This window comes from Rutilus rutilus (genome assembly GCF_951802725.1).
Source record: "Rutilus rutilus genome assembly, chromosome: 21".
NCBI classification, from domain to species: Eukaryota; Metazoa; Chordata; class Actinopteri; order Cypriniformes; family Leuciscidae; genus Rutilus; species Rutilus rutilus.
The window spans coordinates 34,691,826-34,705,236 of record NC_140226.1 but is presented as its reverse complement, the minus strand read 5'-3'; the positions used below and the strand labels follow the sequence as shown (position 1 = coordinate 34,705,236).

The following is a 13,411-nucleotide window of genomic DNA, read 5'->3' as shown; positions in this document are numbered from 1 at the left end:
TTGCTCACACCCAAAAATGCTATAATAAGCTATAATAAATGATCTGGTATTTTGAACTGAAATTTCACAGACACATTCTGGGGACTCCATAGATTTATATCACATCTTGTGAAAAGAGGCTTATTAATATGTCACCTTTAAACAAAAAAAGGGCATTCTGTAATGACATCAGGGTTTACAACTGAAATAAAAGCATTAACTGCAGAGAGAGAGAGAGAGAGAGAGAGAGAGAGAGATGCGCTGTCATTGGCTCTGAGGGAAAAACACCAGAGACTGCGATTTGTTCCGATTGGACGCTCAACGCTTCAAGCTAATTGAGGAATTAATTGGCCGTTTGTCTTCATCATGAGGCCTTTGCGAAAGTGATGTTTAATTGTGAGGCTGTTCCACAGGGACACAGGGGAAACGGCTGCTTTGGTATCCCAGAATGCTCTGGGCTTCTCACCTGCTGTATGCCGTAGGTCCAGCCCTGTTTGATCCGGTCTTTGGCCCAGACGTTGTGAGCGTTTTCGGCCAGTTTATCCACCAGCAGCTCCTGAGCGTTGCTCAGTTTGACATCAGTCAGATCCAGCGGTGTGGGTTTATATCCGTTAGACATCATGTAGCTGAAGAGAACACACACACACACACACACACACACACAGCCTTCTAGGTAACATTTACAGTGACAGAATTGAGCTGGGAAAATCACTGAACTTTTCATTCACCAGTTCAAGAAATCTGAGGCTGTAAAGAACTAAAACTGTTAAAAACATGTTTGTTAATTGAAATAAAGCTGAAATAAAAATATTTGATTGAAAAAATAACTTGCATTAAACTAAAATTAGAAGTGCTGTCTTGGTTGAAGCTCTAAAATTACTGTACTGTAAATAAAAAAATTAAGATTTTTTTCTAAATCTGAAATAAAGATTATACCTAGTGATTTAAAAAATAAAAGAAATAATAAAAATGACAAAAGCACATGAATTAAAATAAAACTAAAATTAAAATGAAAACTGAAAATATAAAATTAAAAGTTAATTAAAAATATGAATACAAATTATAATAGTATATAAATAAAACTAAAATATCACTGTTGTAAAGAATGGTTCATTTTAAATTAAATAAATCTGAAATAAAATAAATATTAAATTAAAAGAACTTACACAAAAAAACTAGAAGTGCTGCCTTGGTTGAAGAAGTAAAATGACTAACTGCACAAGAAACTAATGAATTAATTAATAATAAAATGAAAATACTGAAAATATGAAAGCTGATCAAACTATTGATAAAAACTGCATCAGTATATAAATAATAGTTAAATAAGGCTGTTGTAAAGATGAAAGAACAATGTTATTAAACATGCGTTTCCTCTTCTCTATAAATATAAGCAGATAATCTGTGATGATGGATATGAATCAGCTTCATGTAAGAGACGGTCATTGTTCACAGAGCTTTATAGGCTGGAATGAATGTGATGTTCTGAGACGAGCATCTGGTGCGGCGGCGCACCATCTGTGGCCTGAGATGTCTCATACATCACTTCACACTCACTTCTTCGGGAGTTTGAGTTTTTTCAACTCCTCTTCAGCGTTGACTTTCACCTGGACCACATGACAACCCAAAGCCAGAAGAGTCCTGAAACACACACAGAAAACACAACATGCCGAATAAAAACTGCACGGGGACGTGAGAGGTGTTTGCAATCACAGAGCAAGAGCGTAAGTGGTTGCCAGGGTGTTGCTATGCGTTTTTTTTGCAGGTCCAAGTCAAACGAGTGGTTGTCAGGGCGTTGCTAAGTGGTTGCTATGTGGTTTCGTACAGGTCCAAGTCAAACGAGTGGTTGCCAGGGCGTTGCTAAGTGGTTGCTATGTGGTTTCTTGGAGGTCCAAGTCAATCGAGTGGTTGTCAGGGTGTTGCTATATGGTTGCTGTGTGGTTTTGTACAGGTCCAAGTCAAATGAGTGGTTGCCAGGGTGTTGCTATGCGGTTGCTATGTGGTTTCTTGGAGGTCCAAGTCAACCGAGTGGTTGCCAGGGCATTGCTTTGTGGTTGCTAGGGAGTTTCTTTGAGATCCAAGTCAAATGAGTGGTTGTCAGGGTGTTGCTATATCGTTGCTAGCTGGTTTCTTACAGGTCCAAGTAAAAAAAGTGGTTGCAAGGGCATTGCTATTTGGTTGTTAGGTGGTTTCTTACAGGTCCAAGTCAAACAATGGTTGCCAGGGTGTTGTGATGTGGTTGCTAGGTGGTCTCTTGCAGGTTCAAGTCAAAAAAGTGCTTGCCCAGGTGTTGTTATGTGGTTATTAGGTGGTTTCTTACAGGTCCAAGTCAAAAAGTGGTTGCCCGGGCGTTGCTATGTGGTCTCTTGCAGGTCCAAGTCAAAAAAGTGGCTGCCCGGGCGTTGCTATGTGGTTGTTAGGTGGTTTCTTACAGGTCCAAGTCAAAAAATGGTTGCCAGATGTTGCAATGTGGTTGCTAGGCAGTCCCTTGCAGGTCCAAATCAAATTAGTACCTAATGAAGCACTCATTTGAGCACTAGTAATAGTGATGTTTGACTTAAACAGCACTGCTAACAATCCCTGTGTTCGGCGAGATCCTGCACTGGAGACTGCTGTATCAGCAGAGAGGGAGTAACGCAGAGAGGGAGTAACGCAGGGTGCAACAGTGTGTGTGTGTGTGTCATCAGAGGTTAATGAAGGTTTGGCAAAACTCATATGAAGGTTAATGATGAAGTTAAGCACTCCCAACTCTCAAATCATAAACAGACATAAAGCAGAGCTGAGAGCAGCGATTACAGGGCCCAGTACAGCCTCCAGCACAGAGAGCAGCTCGGCGATTACACACACCCTTCCTGAGATTAAAACACACACACATATTTCACACTTCTTCAAGATGGATTCTGGTTCTGTATTATTTCTGATGCTGTGTTTTTATGGAAGTGACATTTCCAGTCTTTGGAGAAAAAGTTGAAAACACACACATGCACACACACACACACACACACACACACACACACACACACACACACACACACACACACACACACACACACACATACATACATACAAACACACACACACACATTCTCACTCACAGACATACACACATACTCACACACTCACACAAATACACACAAACACATACTCACACACAGACATACTCATACACATACACACACACAGACATACTCTCGACTCACACACACACACACACACACACACACACACACACATAATTACATACTCACTCACAGACATACAACACATACTCACACACTCACACACACTCACACTCACACAAATACACACAAACACATACTCACACATACACTCACACACAGACACTCACACAAATACACACAAACACATCCACACAAACACATACTCACACAGACATACTCACATACACACTCACACACAGACATACTCACACACACAAATTACATACTCACTCACAGACATACTCACACACTCACACACATACTCACACTCACAAACACTCACAGACATACTCACACACTCACACACATACTCATACTCACAAACACACACATACTCACACACTCACACACATACATACTCACACTCACACACATACACTCACACACAGACATACTCAAACACTCAAACACAAATACACATAAAAAAAACATACTTACACACATACATACTCGCACACCGACACAGACACACTCACACACAGACACTCACACACACACATAACTAACACACGCGTGTGCCGGTCTTACTTCAGTGTTTCTGTGGACATCTGTAAGTTATAGTTCCTCTCGGTTTCTGGCAGTTTGGAGAAATCCACGAGACACGGATGCTGACGCTTGTTATCCTCTCTGATCTGAGGAACGAACACGCATGAATCAGCAAAACACACAGACGGCAGGAGAGAGAACACACACACGTGATGAACGTAAGAAGACATCTGGATGAGAGGAACCACAGTAGACCTGACGCTTGCTGGAGATCATTACTATACGAGAGAACCGCAGAATGACAGACGCATTCTGCACACGCGCACAGATAATCAATCTACCAGAAGCATTGTGGGAATGTCATGAGCGTCGCAGGTTGTAGAGCTGATGAGATCTTTCATCAGCCATAAACAGAGACACACACATGCACGATCTCAAAGGAATTCATATTCAGTATATTATGGATTCAACTGTACTGACACTATCAGATGATCTGAGTAATGAAACTACTGTCTTCTGTAGAGCCGCTCTACAGCTTGTGTCATCACTGATGCAGTTTGCAACGTTATTTTCCTGTTTATTAATGTGAAGCTGCTTTAAAATATTCTTGTATTGTATAAAGCGCTATAAATGTGTGTGTAAGACAACTTTTCCTAAAAAAAAAAAAAGCTTTCTAGTTTATTTGACTGGGAACCAAAGATAAAAACCTTTATAAAACTGGCATGTTGTGTTGAGTTTGAGTTGATCTCTGTTAATGTCACTTATATTAAAGATGCATTCAGGCATAAACTGTATGAACCAGTAACTGCAAAATGACAGATTCAGATCAAATGAAATAATGCAAACGACTGCAAATCTAACACAAGCGAAAGAAACAAAATGCACTGCAAAGGGTTGAAATTATGATAATAAATAATGCATAAAATACCAGAAAATAACAATAAATAGAGATCAGTTTAATTTAATTTGAATAACTAACCAATATTTTAATTTAAATAACTGTCTTCAATTAAATTAATTAAATTAAATTAAATTATTACTCAATATCTGTGGGTGACATGTATTTTTATTAACCCTAACTAACCCTATAGTAAGTACATGTAGTTTCTTAAAGGGCCCCTATTATGGATTTTAGAAAATGACCTTGCATGTAGTGTGTAACACAGCTCTAAGTGAATGAAAACATCCTGCAAAGTTTTAAATCTGAAAGTGCACCGTATATAAAGTTATTGGGCCCTATCTTGCACCCAGCGCAATTGACTTTGTACACCAACACATGTTTCATTCCTATTTCTCACCCGACGCACAGCGGACTTTTCCCTCCACAGACGCACGTCGGTAAATTAGGGAATGAACTTGCGCTCCCGGGGGCGGTTCAGCGAAAAGAGGAGGCGTGTTCCGGCGCAAACGTTCCCTGGTGCTATTTTGCAGTTGCAGAAAACAATTCCTCCACAGACCAGGAGAAACCTCGTCTAAAGTCAGTGTTATTCAGATGCTATTTTAAGGGCGCATGCTTGGCCATAATGTAGCGTGTGCACAACGCACACACACTTTGTTTCTCTCATCTATACACAGACGCAGCAGTTCTCATTTTTAGAAAACCATACATTATTACAAGGACAAATATTCTCTTAAAGGGAATGTGAGATGATGCTCTGATTGGTTTATTTCACGTTACGCCCAAACCACACCTATGAGTAATGAAGCGACTTCAGACCAACACATTTTAGATTAGCGTAGGGCGCAAGAGTCATTTATCCCGCCGGTATAACAGCAACAGCGCCCGAGATCCGCCCACAAAGTTACTTGCGTTTCGCGCTTGATACTTGTGTTTCAGATCGTTAAAATAGGGCCCCTTGTCTTTCAAAAGTAAGAGTCGACTCTGAGTCAATTAAATGAATTGTTTTTCAAACGAGTCATAAGCCGTTTCGTTGTGACTTCTAGACTTGATAGACTTGTGTCATATATCGTTGAAAAGGTCTTAAAACAAGCGGCGTATTCGTTTCAGTTAGAGACCAAACTATACCAAGTATTTCTATGAAAAAGTGCCGCCCCAAACACAACATGAGACAATGATGTGTGGATCACAGAGTGACACTGACATGATGCTTCGCTAAAGCAATAGGGCTTCTGGGAATGATCGCGTCGCAGTGTTTGCCAACAACAACTGAAAGTTCGACCAGTGGACACTGGCTCTCTCGTAGTGGGAAGAGGCGATGTGAAGAGACCACGCAGGCTGTGACGGACAGATTGCTAACGGAACGAAATCCAAACATTCACCTATCGTTCATCAACCTCAAATATGGCTTATCATTTGAAACACGAGAGTATCTGCACTTTACAAGTCTAGTGTTTAACCTGGATAAATGTGAGCTATTATCAGGAGCATAAGTGTTTGTGTGGAGAGCACGCTTACTGCATTATCACAGTGCATCACTGCGTTTATAATACTACGTCATTTTTGGTTATATAGATAAGAGTAATGCAAACTGTAAAGGGTCTAGTTTTATTTCTTTAAACTCACAATAACAACACAACGTTGCGCTTTTGTAAAATAAAGAAAACAACCAGGATGCGCTTTCTGACGCCTTGGTCTCAGTCACGTCACGAACCGAAACGATGTCTCACAGACATAAGACATATATCTATAGAAAGCTTGTAATGTCTACTTTTAAATATTCCACCAATTCAAATGGAAAATAAATATTCTCAGATTATGTAATCCGTATGAAACGAGCATATAGGCGGAGATGACGAGTCAGCATCTCTGCAGTCGAAAACACAGAAAATATTTCCAGTAAGTTATTAAAATGTTTAGACGGTATCCTTCAGTTTTTCCACGACACACTCGTACTCATTACGTTTGCCGGTGCGCTGTGGCGATCTTTAGGTGTGCATGTGAGCGCTGGTTAGGCTATGTACCCTAATAAATATATGCTCGTTATTATGATTTATGGCTTATTAATATAAACGCGCGATTAGTCGACTAATTCCTTAAATGAACGACTACTAGTGGACTAGAAAAGTCTTTAGTCGAGGGCAGCGCTAGAAGAGACAGCGTTTTACAGCCGGAGCGATGGCTCAGATTGACAGGTCATGATTTACACCGGATCCGTTTACATTAACTTCTGTTTCAGTCGGACTGAATTGATTCTGACTGATGAATCTGAATGTAGTGTTTACTCGCTAGCTCGTTCCACACATCATAGCATAGTCATTAGCATGTTTTTAGCATGGTAACTCATTTCTAACATGTTGTTAGCATTTATATGACACTTTATTACACGGCTCTGTGGAATACTTGATTCTGATTGGTCAATCACACATCCAGTGGTATATTATTCCCAGATAACAGCCTCTGGGAACAGGAACACCGGCTCATCCGGGTCACTGACGCCATCAGCGCTATACGCTCACTAGGAACGTTTCTTCGTGGAAGTTTTGCGTTTGGTGAGCTAATAAAATATTACAACTCAGTTGAATCAATATTTTGAATAGTTATTTAATTATGCCATCCCGTATCGTGGACTCGCTCTCTCGTTTCACACAAACACAGCGGCGGCCATTTGGATTATAAGATACAAACAGGTACGATTATAAAACCGTTTAATCTGAAATCAATATCGCTTATCCCCATAATTATTAATGTGTTGAAATGCTGTGTAATAAGTGATATGAATGACTGTATAGACCTTATGCGCCAGAGAAACGAGGGCACCGCCATCTTTAGAAAATTGTCTTTTAACTTCCGTTTTTGCAGTCACTCTGTATATCTCTATGGCACTGCTGTCCAGGAGTAATTAGCTTTTGAAGTGGATTTACTTAATGTAAAGTTAACGAAAGTTATCATGAGGACTGTAATGTTTAAAGCAGATGACTTAACAAATGTCAGTCGACCGGGAAGATTTTAAAATGAGCCGTTCATTAATAAACACGCAAAATCGCTGTGAAAATACAGACCGGAAGTCAAAAGACAACGAGCGCAGCGCTGAAAAGGGGCGGAGCTACATAAGGTCTATACCGTATCTCTTAAATGACGCAATTTCTACATCATTGCACATGCGCAGTCCTTTCAGTTTCGGTTTTCAACACGATCAAGTGTTTACATGTCCTCTCGATCGGATTAGAAAAGGAATAAACCGACCCTTTCAATCCGATCGAAGTTTCATTGGGATCGAGCTCAATTTTCAGTCCGATTGAGCCGTGAATCCCGTTACTAATGGATTATTTGGTAGCATGTAAACATAGCCAGTGTTTTACAGCCGAAGCGTTCTTGGATCGCATCGATGGCTCAGATTGACAGGTCTTGATTTACCATGAGCCACGGCTGAAGATTTAAAGCAGGACTACATCTCCCTCTGTGTGAATATAATCCTCGGTGCCAGAGCGTCAGGGTCAGCTAACGAGCGCTCATTAAAACACACATTAAACTCTGCTCGTCCAGCTCATGCCAAACTTCCCCGAGAGTGAAACAGCTGCTCGTTTACACACCGGAGATGAAGGATGACGTGGACACAGACACACATCTGTGCATTTGATTTCCAGTTTCTTAAAGGGCCCACAATGTCTCTAGACAAGCATCTAGAGGATTACTGTGACGTACACATGTCAGTCAGAGAGCCAAAATGGCTGCCGGGCCCCTTATTTCTGAGTAAATCAATCACATCAGTGACACTACATGAACATGGCGGGTCACAACCACACGGGATGATGGGTATAACCGAGTCACTTACCCTCTGTTTTAATCGAAGAGCAAATCATAAAAGAGAAAGCAAAACAAACGACGGGCACAGGTCACATGATACACGACTTCTGCAGTCATTTGATATCAGTGTGTGTGTGTGTGTGTGTGTCCGGATGGTACCTTCCCGTAGGACCAGCCCAGCTCGATCTTGTTGGCTCCCCAGAGCTCATGGATGTTCTCCGCCAGCCGATCCCGAACCTTCTCCAGATGAGGAGGCATCGCAATCTGAACACACACACACACACACACACACACACACACAAAACAGCACTGTTAACCATCTGTAATAATAATAATAATAATAATAAACTTTATTTTCTATAGCGCCTTTAAAAGTTACATCTCAAAGCGCTTCACAAAAATAAGAAAAATAAAAGAGAAGTACAGTTAAAGAGAATAGAGTTGAAAGAGTTGATAGAGGATCTGTGTGCGACCGTCATAAACACAGACGTCATCAACGTTTGGATATAAACACAAGTTTCTGTAATTAACATGTTCTTTACCATTTTAATTCTAAAGCAAATCATGGAATGTTTTAATTTAACTGGGGCTGGTCCACATTTAGGGCACATACACACTCTGTTTTTGCAAGATATTTTTGTTTAAAAATATTTTGTATTTAAAGGTATAGTGGAGGATTTTCCCGAACTTTAGAAAAGAACCGCCCTCTCCACTTTTTGAACAAATGCACATGCGCATCACTCTCCCTGCTCCCGAGAGGGAACACCTGTTAAACGTGTGCACAAGCCGAGTGCGTGACTTGTGCCAGGGCTAGCATCGCTAATCATAGCTTACATTAACTTGTACTAGCAGTGCTTTTAAATGGATTTCTCCAAATAGCCTGCCAAACTTTACCTGTCGAGTAGAAACTTCAGTGGGAAGCCCAACCTGTGCTTTTAGCGCACGCCAGCGTGTGAAATATTCTCCCAAAAACACTCTGGTCTTGTTTCTTTCTTCAGAGGCCTTTCTCTTCTTGTAATACAATTCGTAGACACTTTTTCTCTTGCGACCCTCAGACATTTAGAAGAAACCTTACGTAAACATATCACCAGAATGATTGACAACTAGGAGGACCAATAGTCTTGATGATCCACCCGGAAAAAGAAAATCCTCCGCAATACCTTTAATATTTTGTATTTCGAGGGAATTTTGTGGTACTAAGTATTTCTTATGAGTGTCTATGTTAGGGTGTGTGTGTGTGTGAGTGAGTGAGTGAGTGAGTGAGTGAGTGAGTGAGTGAGTGTGTGTTTGAGTTAGTATGAGTGTGTGAGTATGTGTGCATGTGTGTGAGTGTTTGTGTGTGAGTGTGTGTGTCTCTGTGTGTGTAAGTGTGTGTGTGTGTGTGTGTGTAAGTGTGTGTGTGTGTGTCTCTGTGTGTGTGTGTGTGAGTGTGTTAGTGAGTCTCTGTGAGTGTGTGCGAGTGTGAGTGTGTGTGCGTGTGTGTGAGTGTGAGTGTGTGTGAGTGAGCGAGTGAGTGAGTAAGTGAGAGTGTGTGTGTGTGTGTGTGTGTGTGTGTGTGTGTGTGTGTGTGTTTGTGTGTGTGTGAGAGTGAGTGAGTGAGTGAGTGAGTGAGTGAGTGAGTGAGTGAGTGAGTGCGTGAGTGAGTGAGTGAGTGAGTGAGTGAGTGAGTGAGTGAGTGAGTGAGTGAGTGTGTGTGTGTGTGTACCTGAGACGTGTCCACAGGTTTGGGAATAAAGGAGGCCTGTGACATCAAGTGTGTGTTTCCCAGTAAGTCTCTCACTCCGTCCACATCTCTCTTGTACTCCTTCACCGGCTCGACCCTCATCTTCTCTTTCGGCAGCAGAGCCTCGTGACACGGGGCGTAACCCGACGGGGGCAGGAACTTGAAGTCTCCATGGCGACCGCCTAACAGGAAACGCACCCTATAAGACGACACAAGGGTTAAGTGTGTGCTGAGACAATAGTGCACAGAAATGCTAAATTGTTCTAAATGTCATAATCATTTGTTACCAAACAAGTATTCATTACTTCAATCAGCTCATTGTTTCTGCCTTTAATTATTACATTGTTTAAATTAATCAATTTTTCGCGAACCGTGATTTGTATATGTACATTTCTGAAATACATAACTTAGGCAGTTTCCTCTGATAACAGATCACTGTAAATTGTAATGTGGACTCATGCACTTTCTGTAAAGCTGCTTTGAAATTATGCGTGTTGTGAAAAGCGCAACACAAATAAATTTGCATTGAATTGATTATGCTCAATTTTATTCAGAGGCTTAAACTGATCAAAAATATGCTATATGGTGCAGATGCTGATATTTATAAGGCCAAAAAGTATGATGAAATTCTGATGCATGTAATGTAAAAATCAATGAGCTCTTTATAACAGACAAATAAATGTGAACTGAATTGAATAAACGTGAATCGTACTTGACGCCGGCGGAGAAGCTGACCACGGGGAAGAACAGCCCGTCGATGTTGAAGTTCTCGAACATGCCCTGCACCGGCTGCCCGTTGATCCTGAAGGAGATGCTGGGAGCATTCAGATCCATGCAACAGCTGACCACGTCATCAGACGACAACATGTGCTGGTTCACCGACGCCACGGCCCTCGGGACACGTCCTGCACGCATGTGTGAAACGTTATTAAAGGAGTAGTTCACCCAAAAATGAAAATTAGCCCATGATTTACTCACCCTGAAGTCATCCTAGGTGTATATGACATTCTTCTCTCAGACGAATACAATCAGAGTTATATTAAAAAATGTCGTGGCTCTTCCAAGCTTTAAAATGGCAGTGAATGGGTATTTGTTTTTGGAAGTCCATAAAAGTGCATCTATCCATCATAAAAGTGCATCTGTCCATCATAAAAGTCCATCTGTCCATCATAAAAGTGCATCTATCCATCATAAAAGTGCATCTGTCCATCATAAAAGTGCATCTATCCATCATAAAAGTGCATCTATCCATCATAAAAGTGCATCTGTCCATCATCAAAGTGCATCTATCCATCATAAAAGTGCATCTGTCCATCATAAAAGTGCATCTGTCCATCATCAAAGTGCATCTATCCATCATAAAAGTGCATCTATCCATCATAAAAGTGCATCTGTCCATCATAAAAGTACATCTGTCCATTATAAAAGTGCATCTATCCATCATAAAAGTGCATCTATCCATCATAAAAGTGCATCTATCCATCATAAAAGTGAATCTGTCCATCATAAAAGTGCATCTATCCATCATAAAAGTGCATCTGTCCATCATAAAAGTGCATCTATCCATCATAAAAGTGCATCTATCCATCATAAAAGTGCATCTATCCATCATAAAAGTGAATCTATCCATCATCAAAGTGCATCTATCCATCATAAAAGTGCATCTATCCATTATAAAAGTGAATCTATCCATCATAAAAGTGAATCTATCCATCATCAAAGTGCATCTATCCATCATAAAAGTGCATCTGTCCATCATCAAAGTGCATCTGTCCATCATCAAAGTGCATCTGTCCATCATAAAAGTGCATCTGTCCATCATAAAAGTGCATCTGTCCATCATAAAATTGAATCTATCCATCATCAAAGTGCATCTATCCATCATAAAAGTGCATCTATCCATCATAAAAGTGCATCTATCCATCATAAAAGTGCATCTATCCATTATAAAAGTGAATCTATCCATCATCAAAGTGAATCTATCCATCATCAAAGTGCATCTATACATCATCAAAGTGCATCTATCCATCATCAAAGTGCATCTATCCATCATAAAAGTGCATCTATCCATCATAAAAGTGAATCTATCCATCATCAAAGTGCATCTATCCATCATAAAAGTGCATCTATCCATCATAAAAGTGAATCTATCCATCATAAAAGTGCATCTATCCATCATAAAAGTGAATCTATCCATCATCAAAGTGCATCTATCCATCATAAAAGTGCATCTATCCATCATAAAAGTGAATCTATCCATCATCAAAGTGCATCTATCCATCATAAAAGTGCATCTATCCATCATAAAAGTGCATCTATCCATCATAAAAGTGAATCTATCCATCATCAAAGTGCATCTATCCATCATAAAAGTGCATCTATCCATTATAAAAGTGAATCTATCCATCATAAAAGTGAATCTATCCATCATCAAAGTGCATCTGTCCATCATCAAAGTGCATCTGTCCATCATAAAAGTGCATCTGTCCATCATAAAAGTGCATCTATCCATCATAAAAGTGCATCTGTCCATCATAAAATTGAATCTATCCATCATCAAAGTGCATCTATCCATCATAAAAGTGCATCTATCCAAGTGAATCTATCCATCATCAAAGTGCATCTATCCATCATAAAAGTGCATCTATCCATTATAAAAGTGAATCTATCCATCATAAAAGTGAATCTATCCATCATAAAAGTGAATCTATCCATCATCAAAGTGCATCTGTCCATCATAAAAGTGCATCTATCCATCATAAAAGTGCATCTGTCCATCATAAAAGTACTCCACACTGCTCTGGGGGTTAATAAAGGCCTTATGAAGTGAAGCGATGCGTTCATGTAAGAAAAATATCCATATTTAAAACTTTATCAACTAAAATAACGAGTTTCCGGCAGACGGCCTACACAAGTCAACTTGCGCCAAAAGAGAAACAGTTGAACTTGACGCACAACGTAATGAAGTGTTACTCTTTTGGCGTAAGTCGACTTGCGTACGGCCATCTGCCGGAAGCTAGTGTGTCAGTGAGAGTGAGTGAGTGAGTGAGTGTGAGTGTGAGTGTGAGTGTGTGTGTGTGTGTGTGTGTGTGTGTGTGTGTGTGTGTGTGTGCGCGCGCGCGCGTGTGTGTGTGTGTGTGTGTGTGTGTGTGTGTGTGTGTGTGTGTGTGTGTGTGTGTGTGTGTGTAGTGAGTGCGTACCCGACCACAGATGGAGCCCGTCGAAGCCGTACGAGTAGAGATCGTCCCCGACGCCGTTGCCGCCCCATCCCTCTCCTCCGCCTGGATAGGGGGCGTATCC

At 40.6% G+C, this 13,411-nt stretch overlaps 1 protein-coding gene across 1 annotated transcript in view; it reads right to left on the bottom strand.

Moving 5' to 3' along the window:
* Positions 1-13,411, bottom strand: part of LOC311280385 (ryanodine receptor 3) — a 160,942-nt gene that overhangs the window by 100,925 nt on the left and 46,606 nt on the right. The window contains exons 19-25 of the mRNA XM_084392502.1: positions 13,312-13,411; positions 10,824-11,016; positions 10,094-10,310; positions 8,548-8,652; positions 3,726-3,829; positions 1,534-1,617; positions 446-605 (exon numbers count right to left, since the gene is read on the bottom strand). The exon at positions 13,312-13,411 is cut by the window's right edge and continues 142 nt beyond it. Of these exons, the coding sequence (XP_084248628.1) occupies positions 446-605; positions 1,534-1,617; positions 3,726-3,829; positions 8,548-8,652; positions 10,094-10,310; positions 10,824-11,016; positions 13,312-13,411 (963 nt within the window). The remainder of the gene's footprint in view (positions 1-445; positions 606-1,533; positions 1,618-3,725; positions 3,830-8,547; positions 8,653-10,093; positions 10,311-10,823; positions 11,017-13,311) is intronic.